Source organism: Periophthalmus magnuspinnatus, chromosome 7 (assembly GCF_009829125.3).
Source record: "Periophthalmus magnuspinnatus isolate fPerMag1 chromosome 7, fPerMag1.2.pri, whole genome shotgun sequence".
Lineage (NCBI taxonomy): Eukaryota > Metazoa > Chordata > Actinopteri > Gobiiformes > Gobiidae > Periophthalmus > Periophthalmus magnuspinnatus.
The window spans coordinates 17,770,548-17,792,272 of record NC_047132.1 but is presented as its reverse complement, the minus strand read 5'-3'; the positions used below and the strand labels follow the sequence as shown (position 1 = coordinate 17,792,272).

At 39.4% G+C, this 21,725-nt stretch overlaps 1 protein-coding gene across 1 annotated transcript; it reads left to right on the top strand.

Moving 5' to 3' along the window:
• Positions 1-722: 722 nt before the first annotated feature.
• On the top strand, positions 723-21,379 carry abcd1 (ATP-binding cassette, sub-family D (ALD), member 1). The gene is made up of 17 exons (XM_033969529.2): positions 723-766; positions 2,218-2,450; positions 2,553-2,662; positions 3,341-3,498; positions 3,829-4,016; positions 5,373-5,547; positions 6,000-6,190; positions 7,619-7,799; positions 8,821-8,963; positions 11,699-11,879; positions 12,275-12,369; positions 15,154-15,299; positions 15,420-15,565; positions 15,643-15,727; positions 16,389-16,514; positions 17,952-18,039; positions 20,493-21,379. Exons 2-17 carry the CDS (start codon positions 2,322-2,324, stop codon positions 20,622-20,624), a joined length of 2,274 nt encoding a protein of 757 aa, XP_033825420.1. The 5' UTR covers positions 723-766; positions 2,218-2,321; the 3' UTR covers positions 20,625-21,379.
• The last annotated feature ends 346 nt before the right edge of the window (positions 21,380-21,725 follow it).

Genomic DNA, 21,725 nt, shown 5'->3' with positions numbered 1-21,725 from the left:
TACAAGGTGTGACTCAGAGTTGTTTTATGATTGGCAGAAACATCCATGTTTAAAGGACTAGGCTATTTGATTAATATGTTAGTAATCATAGAAAAACAACCAAATAGGCACAAAAAGCATAGACTTAAGAAAATGACAAGAGTGAACCATTTTCTACATGAAAAACTTTAATTCATTTCATTTGATAGTGCCTTTTAAAACAAGGACACCTTACAAAAAAGAAAGTTAAAATGGCACATTAAAAACACTTTGAAAGAGTTACTGTTACTGAAATAGGCCTAGGTTTCACGTGACCTACATATGTAGTTGGGTCTTAAAGATTCCTCCTTGACCCACTATTTCAGTTACATAGTCAATGGTTATTACAAGGCTTTGTGTTAGGTCACATGTGATTGCGTGTATAAGCGCTAGAGGGCGATGTAAAGCTTATATTATTTTATTATATGTCTATGTGGAGCATTAATTTTATACGAGTTTGTAAGTTCTATACACAGTGAAAACCCTTTGGTTTGTTGAAGGCTTTGTACAAGTTTGTACAGTTAATGGTAAGATGGGCCTAACTTTTCCAAGCACAGTGACATTTAGCTACCTTTTTATAGTAAGCAGAATAATATATATCCCATATTATATTTATAAATTTACTTTTACTTTCCATATGCGATTTAATACAATGAGAGGATTGTATTACTTGAGAAAAGGGGGTAGGAAGGGAACGAGGAGACTCAGGAGGATGTGAACTACAGCATTCGGCGGGCGTCCTCGTCAGGTAAACAGATGCTGAACTTTCTCTCCTACTTTCCTATTTAAAAAAGACTTTTAACACTTTAAACTTTTCATCATTCTTCTTATGCGTAAGCTAAAGTCATAGGTCTTCATTCTGTCCTCATTCCAATCAAGTTTAGATTTAGTTTTGTGATACCAAATGTCAAACTTTAGGCTCTTTCATGTGCAGATGAGAAGCAACAAAGTTCCTGTTATGTTAGCGGTTAGCATTGTCATGGCCAGGTTAGCTGCTTTTGTGACCTTTCAAAAAGGTCTTGCACTCAACTCCAACTTACTGCTAGATTATAAGTAACATAGCACAGGTTTTTTTGTAGTTGTTGTTTTCTTAAAAAGAGTAAAAATATCAAATCGCCGCCGCTAGCCGCTTCACATTAAAAGTACAGTCTCGAGCTAACGGTGGGTCACTGCACCACTTTAGCTAACATAACAAGTTGCTACGCTCTGCAAAATCTTATATCTTACGGTATATAGTTCTCTCTCATACTTTTACACAGTGGACAATTTAGCGTTGCCACTAAGTCTCAGAGTTGAGAAATAACCCAGGACGCTTAGGGCTTTCTTAACTGTGTGAATTACTACATTGTTTGCTCTTAGTACACTGTAATACGCTCTTAAACTAGTCCTTAGACTTGTGACTACTGCACATTCATATCTGCTTCTTGAGGATTTGAATATATCCGATAAATGTAATTTTGTTGTGGAGGTTTTAACATTATAATCGAAGAATGCCACCAATTTATTATGATACACTTTATTCATATTCAGGTAAACTTATATGAAATGTTAATTAATTTATTTTTATCCTCTGGCAAAGTAGGGCAGAGTAGTAGGACTGTTAATGGAGGTCAGAGATAACCAAATGCAGCTCATAAAGGAATAGCAATAGTAGTCTTGTTGTAACCATGTTTATTGTATGTGCTTGTGAACATAGTTTTGTAGGAGTGATATTGTTTACTTATAAACCTGTCTATATCTCACACATATATTTGGATACATCAAGAAGACAAATAGCTTTTAATGTGTACAAATAAACAACAACATTTATGTATACAGTTTAGTATTTCCCTTCCCCCATATTCAGTAATGTTGCATTTAAGTATGAAACAAGCTTTGATAATATAGGATTTATGACTTTATCAGTGCAGTAGAAAGTATGAGATAAACTTATATAACCCCCAAAGCTCAAAGCCACAAGTTCATTTGAGGTAGGACTGTTTCATAATGCGAGGTCAGCTGCTTTGTCTAAAGAAATGTTTGGGATATTTGTAGTACTAGTACAAAATGTACTGTTACTTGATCAGAGACTAGTTAGTCTCTTTAGTATTTACCTCTACAGTGCATTAGGTAGAAGCTGCATTAAAAACAGAGGTGAGAGTACTAGTAAAGGAGGACCACTAGTAAAGTTTTTAATTTTTTAAAATTTTCTTTCTCTAGGAGGTGAAAGGCGTGGAATGGAGATCCTCTTGTACATGATGCTGTGACCTCTGCTCTCACCCGTTTCCCAGCCTCTGATTGGTGGAAGCGGCACCTGTATCATCATGCAGCAGGCCTATCAGAAGCTGCCGTCGCAGCTCAGATCCAATTCCAGGCTCAAGAAGCTCACGGCTGTACTGCTCACTGCGTACGCAGTGAAAAAACTATCTCCACTCGTGTGGAAGAGGCTGCAGGTATTCTGTGAGATATACTGTCTAAGATAAATCATAATAAAAGCAAGAGGGACTTAGCTGTTCATCAGAGAATAATAGTAAAGTTTCTATGGTGTCCTCCAGGCAGCTGCAGGATGTAAACAGAAGGGTGGGACTACTCCCCAGATGGGTGTGGTCAGCAGTTCATCCAGCTCAGATCTGACCAATCACAGCAAAGCCAAAAAGAAGAGCAGGTGAGTGACTAATGTCTTGCCGTGTAGTGTATGGTTTTCAAAAACATCCTGCCATATTAACATAGGATCATGCGCACTAATGGCCATGTTATTCAAGATGTGCAAATTGTTGGCATATTTTATTTTGTGAGTTTTTGAGGCAGATTCATTCTAGAGCAGCAATTATCACATCTGGTGTTCACATGCAATTAAGAGAGATTACAGTGGCAGCAGTTAGAGCACTTGTCCCCCAACCTGAAGATCAGAGGATCGATTCCCGCTTTGACCAAATTTTGTCATTATGTCCTTAGGCAAGACACTTTCCCCACCTTGTGTAGTCTGAATGTGGCTTGTGAGTGATTGGTGGTGGTTGGAGGAGTCGATGGTGCAGATGGGCAGCATCACTACCGTCAGTCAACCCCAGGACACCTCTCTGACAAAGGGAACTGCTATTTAATAATAATAGTTGTTTGCCACCATCCACTATGGAATGAATGAACAAGAGCTGTGTAAGGTCTGACAAACCTGTAAAGCAGGTGCAAAGCATTAAATATACACATTTTATGTTTTATTCTTAATCATTGTAATGAATGTCATAATTCATTCAAGGTAATTTCTGCATTTATTATTTCCTGATGAGGATCCCACGTGTGTACATACTTATTCCCACGTCTGATAATGTTTTTTTTTTTTTTTCAGATCTCCCGCTGTGAACCGTGAGTTCTTCCTTCGTCTCTCTCGCCTCCTGAAGCTGCTGTTCCCTCGTCTGCTCTGTCCGGAGATCGCTCTGTTAGTCCTGCACTCTCTCACACTGATGACCCGAACCTTCCTCTCCATCTACGTCGCTGCGCTGGATGGTACTTTGATGAAAAAAAATGAAATGTTGTTCTCCATTGGGGGGAAAGTCACTTTGTTTTACTTGGAAGAGCTGATATTGCCTCAGCTGGTTTGAGAGATGCTTTGTGTGAAACTTATAATTACAATCTTGAAGAACTCTAGAATGTGTTCCAACTTTGTACTAAATTAGCCTTCAATGACCTTTGATAGATTACGACAAACAAACACGCCATAATAATTATTAGTAAGCATTAATTGCAGATGCTAAATTACTATTGACATTTTTTGTGTGAGGTGAAATATTGCTTTTGCCAGTAACAGTGACTGAATTATTTTGTGTTGTTCTTCAGGAGTGATTGTGAAGTGTATCGTCCAGAAAGATCCTCAGGCTTTCATACTACAACTAGCCAAATGGCTGCTTGTCGCTGTTCCCGCCACTTTCATCAATAGTGCCATCCGCTTTCTGGAAGGTCAGCTGAGCCTGAGTTTCAGAAGCCGATTGGTCAACCACGCCTACCAGCTCTACTTTACTAACCAGGTACAAAACATAGGCACTCTTTAGTTGTTGTCTTGCTTCCACAAACTTACTATTTAAATGTTGTGGTTTAATAGTGTTTACTGACTACAATCATGCCTGTGTATAGAGGTGAGCCGATATAAATTTTTTTAGGCCTGCTATTGTGACTGATAACAGATACTTGCCAATACCAAAATGTAACTTTTAAAACCCATAGTAAGACCCAAAAATGTATCTTAACTTGAAATAAAGACCAAGAACAGATATTTTATCTTTAAAGGCAAGTTATAATAATAACAATAAAATAGAGAACAACAGGCTGAATAGCAGTACAGCATGCTAACGTAACACATTTATATTTTAACGATCTGAATACGTGTCTGGTATGTGAACGTAAGATATTAACAGTTAATCAGATAACTAAAGCATAAAAAAATCAACTCTATTCACTCCAAATCACTAAATCCATTGAATTCTTCATCCTCGGTGTCGCTTCTGAATTCCGTCAACTCCTGAAGTACATGAAGTGCTGCTTTTGCTTCCGTGTGGCTGTTATACTGGTACACAAGCCTAGAGTGTCCTTGCGCAGTTGTCACTGTGACAATAACAAAGATATGAAACTATATATTTTAATAATTTCACATATAGGTCACATCTGAGTATAAGTCGCAGCCCCAGGCAAATTATCAAAAAAGTGCGACTTATAGTCCAAAAAATACAGTACTTTATTGACTTAATTAAAGTGCATATGTCACTCATATGACACTCATTATTACATGACTTGGTGGGAAGTAAGTGTAGTAAATATTTATCATAGTTTAAGTGGCAGTTTGTGGAGAAAAAGTTAATATACAGGAAGTAGCGGTGATCTCTAAAAAGAGACCTATAAGATCGACAGAAAATTCCATCCAAAATGCAGGGTAAAAAAAAGTAATTTCTTTTGATAATTTAAACCTTCATTCAACAGTTTAAAGGTGTTGTCATCTATTTTTATTTGTCTAATAATAACTATTGTCCAATTTTTAGACTAGAGTTTTTGGCCCTTGTTGACGTTGTGGTTGCTAGGTAACAGAATTAGAATTATCTTCTAGGCATATGTCATATCCACGGCCCATGTCCAACCAGGAAGTAAAATGATGAAGTCCACCAGAATAAAAAGAAAAACAACACATTTTTTTGGTAAAATCTTAAATATAAAGAGGAAAACTATGTTTTAGGAAAAAGGTACTCTAACCTGCTGTATACGCTTCAATGACAATTGCAGTGCCATAATTAATGTATACAAGTTTTTAACATTATCCATTGTGTACCCTCTTAATATTATGTCATAACTGTCCCACAAAACTAGATTGATAGTCCTTTTCATCTTCTTTCCAGACATATTACCGTGTGTCTAACATGGATGGGCGCCTGTCAAACCCAGACCAGTCTCTGACAGAGGACATAGTCATGTTCTCTGCCTCCGTGGCTCATCTGTATTCTAACTTGACCAAACCCATTCTGGACGTGGTGGTCACCTGCTACACCCTGCTGCGTACGGCTCAGTCTAAAGGTAAAACTGTCAACATGTCAAGGGAAGTTTGTAATGTTTCAGATTGTTTCAGATAGGATTCATTGTTTGTTTTTAAAACTACTCATAATATAGGCTAAAGATTTGATGTTGGCTGTTTGTTGGATGGTACACTTAATACTTGGCATTTAGTTTCTTCAAAGCGTCCTTGGACATGACACTTAACCTACTTTGGCTCTCTGTATAACATAAAGCATGAATTGGTGGAAAAAGTAGTACTAATCAAGCACAATCAAGCACATGTTTTTGGTTAAATGAACTCACAGTAATGGTTTACCTAATTCATTAACTAACTAATATTCATGTACAGATCATAAAATGTCCATGTTTAAAACTACGTGCCAGGCCAGTTCCTTTCTTTTTAATTAAATACAATGTCATAGTGACACTGCTAAAAAGATGTGGTTGTCTCATAATATCTCTCTTCGTTCTAGGAGCAAACACCACATGGCCATCTATAATTGCCGGCCTGGTGGTGGCGCTAACGGCCAAAGTGCTGCGCTCCTGCTCCCCTCGCTTTGGTAAACTGGTGGCAGAGGAGGCCAAGCGGAAAGGAGACCTGAGGTACATGCACTCCCGGATCATCGCCAACTCAGAGGAGATCGCCTTTTACGGAGGGCATAAGGTCAACACAGAAACTTCTCTTTTCAATAATAGAGTGATTTTTTGTGCTGGGTTATTTCTACTAAAACTAAATTAAGGATACTTGCATCAGATGCCCCTCGCTAGTTCAGCATTATATGTAATAAATGTGTAATTTACTACTGTAGGTGGCTTTTCTGGCAGAGGGTGTGCAACCTTCTTTTTTGTCTCCATTAAGTTATTGTCTTGCTTGGAATGTTCCACAGTGTAGTAATAAACCTATCTAACTTGCATTTATTCAATTACAGGTGTTTTTATTACTCAAATTATTTGCTTGCATTCTTAATTGAGCGGGGCCACCTCTCTACAGATACGCCCTGTGTGTTCTAACACACTCTTGATTATTCATAATTTGTGATTTTTATCTGATAATGCTATACAGCTTAGGAAAAAATACAGGGGATACTGGTTTTCTAAAATCTTCCTGGACTAGCCGAGTTGCTAAGCGGTTGATGGCATCAGTATCGAACAGTGTCTACAACTTTTATGTCTATGGTGTCACCTGCTTGTCTCCATAGAAATAGATACATTTATGCCATATTGTGGAACATTCCAGGGAAAGAAATAAAATCTCCAAAGAAGAGACATCCCAGTCTCTCCACCAGAAAGGTTACAAAGTGAACCTTTACCAGACTAATTTGTTGTTGTTGGTAACTGGTGAGTGAGGCTGTAGTAGTATGTTCAGTGTAATCTACGGCTTTGAATATTTCAGTCCTGGTTATTAGTCATATATAAATGTGTATTGTGATGAATAGAAAGAGAAAGAGAATATCCCATTTAATATTCCTAAACTATAGACTGGTTAGTTGCTTGGTGCGTTAGCTTTGTATTTGCGGGTTGATCTCTCTGAAGTTGTAGAACAGTGTGTAATCAGAGACGCACTTTACTGCTCAATGTAAATACTGGGGTTGTTTGTTTTGTAAATGGTCACATGCCTCTCTCACGCAACCATCTAAATGGCTTCACTAAGTCATTTTGTACAATAAGTAAGGATATCTTTTAATAGTGTTGTTAGAAAATAATACTTAATATTTCTATCAGTTAGTTTTTATAGCACTCTCTTTTATCTTACAATGCGCTCTTATATCTGATATATGTGTAATCCCTAAATTGTCCAGGTATGTTCCATTGTGGTCCATCGGCGTATACTAATCTATGTCGTCTTATACCTGTTCTCATACAGCTCAAAGTCATTCTAAAGCTCTTCAGGAAAGGTTAATTACTGTCCTGTGAATGTAGCTTTGTTAGTATAGATCAAAGCTCAAATGAGTATCTAATTTTCCATACTTGTTTTAGTATCAATTAATATCTGATTTTTGATACCTTCGACTACCCTACTTCCCTGAATTTTGCCTTCTTGTCATGAACAAAGAAAGCATAACCATTGTTGAACATATTGATCTGTTTTCAGGTGGAGATGTCTCAGCTGCAGAGGAGTTATGCAGCCCTGTCCTCTCAGATCCATCAGATTCTGCTGAAGAGACTGTGGTACGTGATGCTGGAACAGTTTCTCATGAAGTACGTGTGGAGCGCCTCGGGGTTAGTCATGGTCGCCGTCCCCATCATCACTGCCACCGGATACCATGAGAACGGTACAGTACTGCTGTCTGCTACTACTACTGCTTACAGGTCTACAACAGCCAATACTGCCACGGTATACATTAACATAGCGAGTAAAATCTGATAACTAGAATAATCAGATAAGCAGATAATTAGATCTAAATTTTGGTCTGTGTTTAGGCGCGCAAAAGAAATAAGATAACCAAAAACATGTGTCAGATAATAAGTGGATTTTTAAAGTAAAAGTTGTATTTGGAAGATAAAGTACAATGCATTTTAAAATAAGGCTTTTTGTCTTTGTCACACTAGTTTACCCTTTTTTGCATAATTTTCCTTGCCAAAACCAGGTGTGAATATGAGATTTTTATTAACCCTATAGCGTCGGATCCTATCGTCGGCGATAGCGCGTGGATGCGGACTTTCCAGCAGCGTAACTCCGCAACCAGTTGTGCTCTCATGTAAATTCAAACAGCGTCTCAAAGCGGAGGCACGGGGCTATTTAATTATTTTTCCGTCAGTTACGGTAATCTGCCTCTGTTGCTCCGCGAAGGTGACGAATGAGAGCGCGGGTGCTGCGGGGATTTTCCCAGTCATTTATTTGATGCGTAAAAGAAAAAATACGGATGAAAGTGTAAAATATAAGTAGATGTGTAAAAAAATGCAGTAAATTCTGATACTTCCTTTAATATGATTTTTATGGCTAACAAAAATATAAAAGTCTAGGTGACCTATACTGGCCCATAGTGTGCTCAGTCTTTAAAGGGTTAATCTGATAACCCCGCACGATAAGACATTTGTTGTGCATATAAACAGAGCCACTTACACCATTTCTGCTACTAATTTTAGGAATGAAATTATGAAAGGTTGGTGGTGTAAGTTCAATAGTATAATCAGTAATCATCAAGTTTAAATAAAACTGTCAAATTACAGAATTACTTGAACAAAAACCTTAATTGATGGTTTACTTGCAAAATTAAATGCATCTGCCTTATCTACCTCTAGTTGAAAGTATGTTTAGCAAAGTTAAAGTGAATCTGTGTTTGTGGCGTGCAGACTCTGAGGAGGTGAAGCAGGCAGCCATCTTGATGAAGGAGGAGGAGCTGGTGAGTGAGAGGACTCAGGCATTCACCACAGCCAGGAATCTCCTGAACTCAGCAGCTGACGCCGTGGAGAGGATCATGAGCTCCTACAAGGAGGCAAGAGTCATTATGTCAATGCTTATCACATATTGTGTCTGTTTACATCCTCTACTACTGTGATTGATTTTATGACCAATTACATTCATATAGTTTTACTTGCATGGCCTTGTGCTCTTCATAGACTGTATACATAAATGGACATATCTAAACCGCTATCTGCTTCGTTCCAATTAGGAATTGAGCATGGGCTCACTTATGGCTCCATTAACTCTGGCTCCAGTTCCCTTTACATTAGAAAACTGTCACCTCTCTCTCCGTAACTGCTGTAGTGAGCTTCGTCATTTTGGTCTAAAAATGTCCATAATAACCCTCTCTACATGATTTTAGTATTTTTATTTTGCTATTGTGTCCGTAACTGAAGATATGAACATTAATAACAGACAAATCAGGCGCCTTCTTTCCCTGAGGGCGAGGTAGCATTAGCAACAGGTTTGATTGATAGTGTTGCTAAGTGCCTGCTCTCTGCTAAATCAGTGTTGTGGGCAGGATGGGGTATTACCTTCAACAGCCTCGCTCTAATTTTTGTGACTTTTATCATTTTACTTCCTGATGGGACATGGGTACCATAACTATTACTTATCAGTTTTACACAGCATTTATTTTTTTAATCCAATACAACACCTGTCTTTTGATCAATTAATGTTTAAACTTTCAGAAAAATAAGATCCTAGTAAGTAATTTCTATTATTGCATTTTGAGGACACAGATAGAGGGGTACTCTTTAAGAGTCCAGTGCTACACGTCTGGAGCAGCAATTCTCCACCAACGACTCTGCTTCTGTCTGGAGAGGGCTTAGGCAAATCACCAACTACAGGCCCAAAGCCCCTCCCGCCGTGGACAACAAACAACTAGCAGAAAAGTTAAATGGTTTATATGCGAGGTTTGAAGTTTCACACCCCTCCCCCTCCTCCCCCACCATCATGGACATTACCTCCAAACCCACCTCGGACCCCCCCTCCTACCCCACTGCCCTCACAGTTGTGGAGCAGGACGTGACTAAGCTTTTCAGGAAGCAGAATCCCCGTAAGGCAGCGGGCCCAGATGGTGTCTCTCCTTCCACCCTTAGACACTGTGCTGAGGAACTGGCTCCTGTCTTCACTGACATTTTTAACACCTCCCTGGAGTCATGTCATGTCCCAGCCTGCTTCAAGCTGTCCACCATTGTCCCCGTCCCCAAGAAGCCCAGGATCACTGGACTTAATGACTACAGACCTGTGGCGCTGACGTCTGTAATCATGAAGTCATTTGAGCGCCTGGTCCTGCACCACCTCAAGTCCCTCACCTCCCCCCTCCTGGACCCTCTGCAGTTTGCCTACAGAGCCAATCGGTCTGTGGACGACGCCATTAACCTCGCCCTTCACTTCATCCTCCAACATCTGGACTCCCCGGGAACCTACGCCAGGATCCTGTTTGTGGACTTCAGCTCTGCATTCAACACCATCCTCCCTGCTCTGCTCCAGGACAAGCTCGCTCAGCTCAACGTGCCTGACTCCACCTGCAGGTGGATCACTGACTTCCTGACAGACAGGAGACAGCGCGTGCGGCTGGGGAAGGATGTCTCGGACACTCGGACTATCAGCACAGGAGCTCCACAGGGTTGTGTACTTTCTCCCCTGCTCTTCTCCCTGTACACCAACTGCTCCACCTCCAGCCACGACTCCGTCAAACTGGTTAAGTTTGCGGATGACACCACCCTCATCGTACTCATCTCGGACGGCGATGAGTCTGCCTACAGGAGGGAGGTGGACCGGCTGGTGTCCTGGTGCAGCAGCAACAACCTGGAGCTCAACGCCCAGAAGACAGTGGAGATGATTGTGGACTTCAGGAAAGTCACAGCCCCCCTGCCTCCCCTCACCCTGACGAACTCCCCCATCACCACTGTGGACTCTTTCCGCTTCCTGGGCACCTGCATCACCCAGGATCTCAAGTGGGAGCCGACCATCAGCTCCCTCATCAAGAAAGCCCAGCAGAGGATGTTCCACCTGCGGCAGCTGAGGAAACTCAAGCTGCCAGTCCAGATGATGGTGCAGTTTTACACTTCCATCATTGAGTCCATCCTCACCTCCTCCATCACTGTGTGGTTCGCTGGGGCCACTGCCAGGGACAGACAGAGACTGCAGCGCATTGTGCCTCTGCTGAGAAGGTGATTGGTTGCAGCCTTCCATCTATACAGGACCTGTAAGTCTCCAGGACTCGGGGGCGAGCAGGCCGTATAGCAGCTGACACTTCTCACCCTGGACATGGACTATTTGAGCCACTTCCCTCTGGCAGGAGGCTACGGTCCATTGGGACCAGAACCTCTCGCCATAAGAACAGTTTCTTCCCCTCTGCTGTTTGTCTCATGAACACTTTATAATATCTGCACTAAACTGTACACTTAATAACACCGGTCACTTTAATAAGCCATGTTTGCACTGTTGTTCTGATGCTGCTGTTGTACATATTTTCTCCCTTTAAGTATTTCATTTGATTTTTTTAAGCATATCTTTTTAACTTTGTGCATGCCCTTATTTGTATTTGTATTTACCGTATTCAGTGTGTTTATGTTGCACTTTTTCACCGAATCAAGTTCCTAGTTTGTGAACTGTGTTCACAGACTATGGCAATAAAAGTCTTCTGATTCTGATTCTGATTTTTGTAATTATCAACAATTTCATTCAACAAAATCTTCACAAACTGGCACTTAACTGATGTAACTATGATAAGTATAAAATAAATAAATCTCTGTTCAGGTGACGGAGCTGGCAGGTTACACGTCCCGAGTATCTGAGATGCTGGATGTGTTTGAAGATGTTAATAATGGAGTGTACAGAAGGTCTTCGGACAGAGATGAGGAGGAGGAGGGAAGGGGAAGCAGAGAGGAGCAAGCTGTGGTGCTGCATGGACATAGGGTCAGCCAGCTGCACATCAGAGGTAACACACCATATGTCATCTGCATCCCAGCAGCTCAGTTAGTAGAGACATTAGCCCTTTAGATTACAAATTTGTATTGTAATAACTCAGTAGTCTATGGACGATCCATAGCAAAAGAAGGCTGAATTCTGTCAACTTGAATCAGAACTGAAGAAGCTACTTGAATGAAAGGCGAAACATATTCACTCTAAAAACACCAGTGTAGTTGACAGGTTAGTTAGATCTCTATAGTAATAGAGTGAGCATTATTCTTATGGATCGACCTCTGTTTTTATCATACCTTGACAGCTTCTGCTGTACTCTGCTGCCTTCCTCAGAAATGTCACATGACGTTGTAATGACATGTGTCTGGTTCGAAAAAAGTCCCATTGTTACTGCTTTTATGTCATATATAGGTCAGGTGTACAGTATGGAGAAGGGTATCCGCTGTGTAAACCTCCCGATCATCACTCCCACAGGAGACGTGGTGGTGTCCAGCCTCAACATACAGGTAACTCACTTAGTATAACTCAACATATATACACTGTTTTTCTGTTTTAAATATTTAAATTCACTGTTGTCATCATAAGTGTATTAGTTTGGTTGTATGCAGTGTGTGAATGTGACCACAGGGTGTCACTATCAGACTGGACACATGCTGAGCTTTGATTGACTGTTTCACCCAGGGTCCAGTTCAGTAGGTCATTCTTTTTGGAGAAGGCTCTGTATGTCTATGGTGGAATGTTCAGCAGTTGCCACGATGACACAATTCACATATTAGCAAACTGTCAAAAAAGTTAGATAGTCTGAAAGCTCAAGAAAATATAGAAAATGGTGTTGAAAAACACATTTTGACAGATCTAAAGATGGCTTGTGGCTAGCAGCTGAACCACGTCACCAAAATAAATACATCTCCTGCTGTACTCTCTTTAAAAAGAACCCAAGTTGCTAATGTATAAAAGAAGACAAAATGAAAATTTTTGGATTACATTTTCAGGAGCCTGTGAGCAATATGAGCATCCATGGTCACGTTTAGGTGTTTTAACAAAATGTGAGAGTGAATAACTCAAAAACTGTTGGCTAATGCTAGCTATCTTGTGACTCTATTGTTTTTTTTGTAAGAGACTTGTTTAACAGCACAAATCACCTCGCCTGTTGTAGTTTCAACTAAGTCATTTTTTTATAATCTTATTGTGTTAAAATAAAGCTCAGATTAAAGCCTATCTTGAGAAATAGAGCTTCAGATGGAGCAGTGCCTTGAGTTAGCATCACACACCTGATTACATCAGTTGCAAAGTAACTATATGCCAGCTCATGGGAGGCCATTAAAACAAACATGAGTCATTGTAATGCGGTTTTATTGGTTGTTGTTAAAACAGTATGAAGTTTAATATGCTTTATTTATCTAGCAAGCCTTTAAACATAATTACCCCACAGTGTACATTGATCTTGTAGTTCTCTGGGTTGTGTATGGGTCTTTTTCTCCCTCATTCCATAACTATATAATATTCTCTTTTCCATTTCCTCTCATTCTTTCCATGTCTCTGCCTCTGTTCAGAGTCAAAGTTCATATGGGCGCCTGCATCTCATTAAATGTCTCTAACTCTGCGTGTGTTCCATTCAAAGCAGTAATTATGTCCCCTTTAACTGACTGTCGAGGAATTAGCCGCTCTAACTGAAGCCCCTCTGTGGCTAACGCTTGACCCTTGACCTCTGCTATCCTCCGATTGGTCCTTTCCATCCATCTGCGGTTGACCCCTGAACTCCCAGCTCTCTGATTGGTCCATTCCAGCCTCTCTCTGATCTGATAAAACTTTGTTAACTTGGATTTGGATGGAAGTTAAATTCCACTGAGGATGACCTTACACAGAGTTGAAACATTTGGAATTGTGAGACATATTCCAACTTGAAAACATGCTGGATGAGATTTTTGTTTTGCACTGGAATTGAGAGAGTGACATTGCAGTCCCAAGCCATAAAATGAGATCAGGCTATACTATTTGAAATTAAATTATGTGAATCTGTCTGCACCTAGTTTGAAGTGTTTTATTGTAAAGTAATCAGGAAATATGTGTTAGTGGCCATGTGTATGCAGTATACAATCATTGCAGTGAATGGTCGGAATGTGACGAATAACTTGGGACCACTCCATGAACTAGTTCTGTTATTTAGTAAAAGTCAGGCACAGTGCCTTAATAAAATATTATGCACTTATTTATTTTTTAAGGAGTTTAGCATATTTTCAGAAGAATAAATATTTTCTGATTTTGGTAAACCTTTGTTTTTCATTTTGAAAAAGTCTTATGAAATTTTGCTGTAACTTATTATTTTCTCCCACTTAACTTAATTCATTCAATATAGAAATTACAGCTTGTTTTCTTCACAGAACAGTTAAACAAAGCTGGCAGTATTTCAGCTACTAGAATTGTTAAGCTGTCAGATGTAAGTAGGGCATTTTAGAGGTTAGTCAAAGGTTGGTACAGGTGAAGTTAGAAGTGTGTAATATTTTGGCAAAAAAGTGGATTGTGTAAAATTGATACATCCTTTCCTCCCGTCTTTTGCAAAGCTGTTATTTTCAGTGTCAGTTTCCACAGCAACGAGGACAGAACAAGTATTGCCTCGGGTCAAAACTTCCAGGATTTTCAAAGTGTATAATAAAACAGTTTTAGACCAAGAGAGAGCTTAAACATGCTGCAACAAGCTCCCAAATTCACTTGTATCTCCTCAAGGCACTTCGGCGTCACTGTGGGCTATGCATGTTAATGAAAGATCTGAGACAGGAGCAGAGTCAGAGGAGCGGAGTCGGAGTCAGAGGAGCGGAGTCAGAGGAGCGGAGTCAGAGGAGCGGAGTCAGAGGAGCGGAGTCAGAGGAGCGGAGTGAGAGGAGCGGAGTGAGAGGAGCGGAGTGAGAGGAGCGGAGTGAGAGGAGCGGAGTGAGAGGAGCGGAGTGAGAGGAGCGGAGTGAGAGGAGCGGAGTGAGAGGAGCAGAGTGAGAGGAGCAGAGTGAGAGGAGCAGAGTGAGAGGAGCAGAGTGAGAGGAGCAGAGTGAGAGGAGCAGAGTGAGAGGAGCAGAGTGAGAGGAGCAGAGTGAGAGGAGCAGAGTGAGAGGAGCAGAGCCAGAACAGCAGATATAAACAGAGGAGCGGACAGGGACAGAGCCAGAGATTTTTGGATATAGTGAAAGAAGAGATTATAGTAGGCATTTTTTGGATTGGATTCTCTCTGGGCAGAAGGCAAATTGTACATGCTGGAAACTGTTGTTTTAATAATGTTTTTTTCCCCCTGTTTTTTCCAGGTTGAAGATGGCATGAATGTCCTGATCACGGGTCCAAATGGCTGTGGAAAGTCGTCTCTCTTCCGGATACTGTCTGGACTGTGGCCTGTGTATGGAGGAGCTCTGTACAGACCTGAGCCAGAGCACATGTTCTATATACCACAAAGGTACTACAGATACTACCCCTGCAGCTTCAGATACTGCTACTACTCCTACTTGTACTACTACTGCACCTACAAATGCAACAGCTACAGCTCTTGTTATTAAATATATTACTCCTCCCCTAGGCCGTACATGTCGGAGGGCACTCTGAGGGACCAGGTCATCTACCCAGACTCTGTGGAGAACATGAGTAGCAGAGGGATCTCAGACTCTGATCTGGAGAAGATCCTCAGGACGGTCCACCTGCTCTACATTCTGGACAGAGAAGGAGGTAGGGCTTTGCTTAAATTCACTCTTGGGAAGGGATGGGAAGATCTGTATAAGACTAATGCCATGATGTTCTTTCAGGCTGGGAGGCAGTGAGTGACTGGAAGGATGTGTTATCTGGAGGAGAGAAACAGAGGATGGGCATGGCTCGGATGTTCTATCACCGGTAAGACACTCATTCTTTTTTCTTTTTTTTTAATACAAAAATAAATGTACAAAAAGAGTTAATTTTTTAAATAAAAACATTTTCTTTGTCTCTTTTTATTTAACTTTTTCTTCCCTAGCAACTGTTAGTCCCCTGCAAACATTTACCTCATACATTTTTAATGGCCATTTACATGGCCATTCAAAATCTGATAACTGGAAGAATAGCACTTTAATTAGATCAGATTTTTTGTGTGTTTGCATGTACAAAAGAAATCTGATCATCAAAAGCACGGTCACCTCAGTTGTTCAATAGTTTTGTGGATTAACTTCTGTATTTGGTAGTACAAGGGATTAAAAAAAAGCCCTTTTGACATAATCTTCCTTGTCAAAACCTGCACAGGTGTGAATCAGAAAGAAATTAGATTACTCACATCAAATGTGTGTACATGACATTTCATGTTAACTCCAGAAATCAGATAATGATCAGATTTTTGGTGTCCCCAAACTATGTATAGTAATTCAAGCTTATGTATTGGTATATTGAGAACAAAATCAATACAGTTTAATAGATACTTCCAGAAACTAAAGGAAATCCATACATTCAAGTTACATTAGAGATACTACATATTGTTTGACCCACAGTGGGATTAAGTGGGGTTCCTGTCGTTTTCTGTTTGCAGACCCAGATATGCTCTCCTGGACGAGTGCACCAGCGCTGTCAGCATCGATGTGGAAGGAAGCATTTTCGAGGCCGCAAAGGATGCTGGGATAGCTCTGCTGTCAATTACACACAGACCCTCACTGTGGTCAGTACTCGTAACAGCAGCACAGTACTATGTCATAATGCAGATGTGTACCATAGAAAACATAGTACTGCATCGGCTGCTGCTACAACCATTTTTATGCTTCTAATTTCACTCTGGAGTTTCTTATCCATGGATTTCAGAGTGATGAAATTAGAGCGCTGTTACCATAGCAATTAATCATTAAAACAAAATATTACACCTTTTGGGTGGGTAAAAGTTCTCAAAGTGTCACATATAAAGCAGGAACCTGAAACATATTTATATCATTTGTACTACAGTTACATACTGCTACTACATACATTTTTTTTATACTGGTACTACGTTTCCTACTATAATTATAATAGCTAGTGCTACTACTCTTACCACTGATATTATGACATTTGCTCATGAATTTACTCTTATTATTGCAACTGAGATTTAGAATTTTCTGTTTATTACCATATGACTAGTATTTCCTCTTTCATAGTGTACCCAGTATTTTAAGAAATACCTGTCTTAAGGTACACTTTCTACTAAAACACTAATTACTATCTGCACATCATACTGTTTTTTTGTTTGTTTTTTTTTTACGTTGACTTTTCTATTTGGCCTGTAGGGGTCAGCAGAGCGCTGAGGCACTGCCCACAGACACACCCTCTGTTCATGCTCTTTGATTTTACACAATAGCTTAACAGCAGCAGTAGCAGCAGCAGCAGAAGACACAATGAAGACCGAAGCTGTCAGCACACTGCCGTTTCGGAGGAGCAGACGGGACCAATTACTCTGTGTACTGCTTCTGTGCTAATGGGGGAACTAACATCAATTACCTTTAGCTCTGATGACTTACAAAACTGCGTTCAGTGCAAGTGTGTACTCCAGCGAGAGGTTTAACGCACATTTGGATTCTTTATCTAAGCTTCTTAATATATTTCTTATTTGCACACCAACATTTTAAAACTAGCATTGCAAAGTAGCAGCAGTAGCAAAGCAGTAAATGTAGTGGTAATAGTTGTAGTTTTCATCGATTATCAGCATTTATTCTCTTTCCCATTTAATACACCCCCACATCTCCATCTCACAGTGAACAAATGCTTCCATTAACAGTTTTATCTTCATTTATTTTTCATTTATTCTTTTATAATCCTTCATCTTATATCAATAACTACCAAAATAATAGAGATGGTATTAATACTAGTACTTGTAATTTAATGTTTTTGCTGTACCAGTATATGCAGTGCTACTAATAGTAATGTAACCTATACTTTACTAACTTATTGTATTACTTACTACTACAGGCACTGAGTTTTGAGTCTAGTTTAGTCTTTTTGCATCAGTGTCTGCTTCTCCAAAGCTCATACTGCCTTCTGTAGATAGGACTCCAATGATGGTACATTTAATATTTATTTTTTTATTTTCTGATGATGTAACTTTGAATTTCTTGTCTTCTGTGTCCATCAGGAAGTACCACTCTCACCTCTTGCAGTTTGACGGCGAGGGCGGATGGAAGTTCGTGCCTCTCGACGCCTCCACTCGTCTGTCTCTGCAGGTTTGGACCAATAAAAGCCCATAAAAAGTCATTAGGGTTGCCATGGAAACACGTTATCAGCTCGTTATCTCTGCCGCGTTTGGGTTCATGACAGGGGAACAGGAAATTACATTGAAATTAGTTACGTAGAGAGAAGTGGCTTTACATTTATTGCAATATGTAGCAAACAGTCAACAATAATTTTAATCTTGATTTGCCTATTGAAAGTTTCTAACCTGGGTTCAGATTTGGTTGAGTTCAGGTTTAGCCTGACTTTAGCTTGGTGTATCCATGATTTACTACTAGTTTGCTGTACTGGTTTCAGTCCTGGTTTAGTCTCAGTTAGTCCTGATTGATATATGTTTAGTTTAGACTAGGGTTGTCAAAAGTATTGGAAAATTGAATGGTAATCGATACTAAAACTAGTATAAAAACTATATACTTGTTTGAACAAATATCGATACTAAAAAAGTCACTTTTACAGGACAGAAATGAGCCTTTCCTGAAGGAATTACACAGACATCGTTCGTGAATAGATTTGAGAACAATCTTGAGCTGTATGAGAACTAGTATATGATCACATATGGGGACTGAGGGATTACACCCGTACATCAGAATCAGAAGACTTATTGCCATAGTCTGTGAACACAGTTCACAAACTAGGAACTTGCTTCGGTGAAAAAGTGCAACATAAACACACTGAATAAGTACAAATACAAATAAGGGCATGCGCAAAGTTAAAAAGATATGCTTAAAAAATGCACATGTATGCCAGTGGTGGTGAAAATGAGGATTGATCAACAATATGTTGTCTTGAAAATAAGCAATGAAAGATTTCTCAAACATGCACAAATCACTCCAGATACAACTTTGTGTAAGTAAATGGTGAGGGGAAACAACTATAACATGTTGAAAATCTCATTCTGTTGTCTAAATAAAGGGTATTTTTTATTAGCATGGTATCAGAATCGATATTGAGTATCGAGTCCATTCCTTAGTATTAAAATCGAGTTTTAAATTTTAGTATCATGAAAACACTCATATAGACCAGTGTTTCTCAATTGTACATTTACGGGCTCAAAATGGCTCCTGGAGGGAGTGAAAATCTGCAGTTTCCATTTTCAGCCTATTTGAACTCTGAATATTGTTTTACTATCAGTCTAACACCTCCTGAGCACCCCCTGTGGACGTGTGAAATGATTGAAGAAATAGATAGAATTTTTATAGCTTTTGCGAACATGGAACCATTCGCACACTCCCAGATAGGGACAGCGAGGGTGGGATGTCTTGCCCAAGGACACAGTTGTAATATTAATTGGAGGGAGGCGGTTATCCAACCACCAACTCTGGTTTATAAATGACTGAACTATTTTATGCCTGGTTTAGCACAGCTTTTTTTTAGTTCCAATAATCCCTAGTCTAGACCTTGTTTAGTCCTGGTTTAGTCCTACTTTCCCTTGCTCTTCTGTTAAACTCATTGCCCTGTATCTTGCTCATACACAGCTCATATAGTGATGAAGTGTGTGGGCAGTGGATAAAGTTTCAGTGCTCGCCCAAGGCCATGCTCAGTTTCTGATCCTGGTCCTGATGCTGCTGATGCTGTGGTTTCCGTGGTGATTGGGGATGCTGTGGTTGTTGTGGTTACAGCTGTCAGCCAGAGGTCGAGGGTCAGAGCGAGGATATGTTTAAAATATGCTTGATAAACAGAAGAAACTAAGGAAGAAACTAGTGCCTGTGCTTTACAGACATTAGTTTCACCCTTAACAGATACATTTTTACCTAACCCTATATTTGAGTAATGAGTTCATGTGATGGTAATTAACTGTATTTTCTCAGTCAGAGAAACAGACAGGAGCATTGGTGTCTCTGCTAATGGCATTTTTGGAACAACTTAAGCATCCTCTGCTGCCAAAATGTCCATTTTATATTTGATTGAGGGTGTCTGCACACAGGAAAATTGGAACTAAATTAGAACTAAACCAGGACCAGAACAGTCTCAAACCAAGTTTACATCGAGACAAAACTGGACTCAAGCACACCTTTTAAGGTGTTGGATTTGCTCCTGTCCAAAAGTGGGTGAAGTGATCAAATCATTAGATTATTGGGTCACTCTTTATTTTGCAGTACATGTGATAAATGTAATTACATGGTAGTAAGGGTTAAAGTTATGGTTAGAGTTACATGTTCTTACATGTTGTTACATTGTACATTGTAAAAGAGGACAGTAAACTATTTTACTGATTAGTATTGGGCAGATTTGTGCTCAATTATGTTTTACATTGCTTTTGTAGAACCAATTCAGTCAGTTCTGGTTTAGTTCTGGTGTAGTCCTGGTTTAACAAAAACAAAAGAAATGTGTCCTGGCTAGTTGTTATAAGAATATATGAAAGAATAGTCAAAGGCCTGACAGAGCCTCCTAATAATCCTCCCTCTATTTAAAAACAATGAGTCACATTGTGTGTTTTGTTTTTCAGGAGGAGAAGCAGCGATTGGAGACGTCTCTGTCCGGAGTTCCCAAAATGCAGCAGCGGCTAGCTGAGCTGTGTGTCCTGTTAGGAGAGAAGGAGGGAGAAAACGAGGGAAGAGAGGAACAAGGAGAGGAATGAGGAGAGAGAGCACAAACAGAATGCACCCATTTCTCTACCCTTGTGTATTACTGTGAAAGCATTTATACAGTGAACAGACTGAAATATTTAGTGAAGACATTTACATTACACCTAAGGCTGTATCCAAATTAGCCACGTTTCACCTTATCGTTATGTTAGTGTTAACATGAAGCCACGCTTTTAAAAAAGATTCAGTGTAATAATTTACATAAAGTAGGTTAAGGCATAAGGCCTTAATGTCCATTTATTAATATTAATTATTGTAATATTCCATATTCTATTACTGAAATTATCTTGTTTTATTGAATAATAATTCCAAATTTAAAAGTGAAAGTTTTAGTATTTATTTATTAATAATTCTAACAGAAGGTATAAAGAGATTAGAGATAAAGATTATTTTATGCAAGCAGAAAACCACTATGATTTAAGACTTTATCATTATGTTTTCACAAATGTTTAAAAAAAAAAAAAAAAAAACTGAGTGGATTAAAATTGTATTTCTAAAGAGAAGACAAATCATCTTTAAAACTAACCACAATATGCCTTATTTAGATTAAATATTTTTCAATGTTTGTGAAGAGGTCAATTTATTCTGTGCCAATTACTGCCTTTTACTGTTCAATGTTGTACAGTAATATAAGATATTAATTAACCAGGTCAGACTCTAATCAATGTAAAGAGCTGCTGGACGTTATTTTAAATGTTTTTATGATGCTGAGTTATTTGTATTTAATAGAAAATAAATGCAATTAATCAATACATTTTGTCATTTATTTGGTATTCACAATTTCTGCTGAAGGGAAATCACCTATCACACATAATGTATTAAGTCATGTAAGTGTGCTTATTACAACAGCAATGCCTCTTAATAATGATGTAATGTCCTATGAATAGAATGGTACAAGCTCCTACATGTACAATAGCATTCAAATGAAGTACAAAAACCCGCCATTGTTGGTAATATGTGTATCAAATCAGAATTTGGATCTTCTAATATTGTAGACTTTTCGCATTCTCTCCTGAAGTTTGGTCCCTGACGCATGTCCCGGAGCCAGGGGGTGGTCCTGCCCCTCTTCCCCCCCATGCTCTCCCCGGGCAGGA

Coding starts and splice junctions, on each gene's coding strand:
- abcd1 (XM_033969529.2), top strand. CDS start 2,322: ATGCAGCAGGCCTATCAGAAGCTGCCGTCGCAGCTCAGATCCAATTCC. Junction 2,663..3,340: donor AAAGCCAAAAAGAAGAGCAG/GTGAGTGACTAA, acceptor TTTTTTTTTCAG/ATCTCCCGCTGTGAACCGTG. Junction 4,017..5,372: donor AGCTCTACTTTACTAACCAG/GTACAAAACATA, acceptor TCTTCTTTCCAG/ACATATTACCGTGTGTCTAA.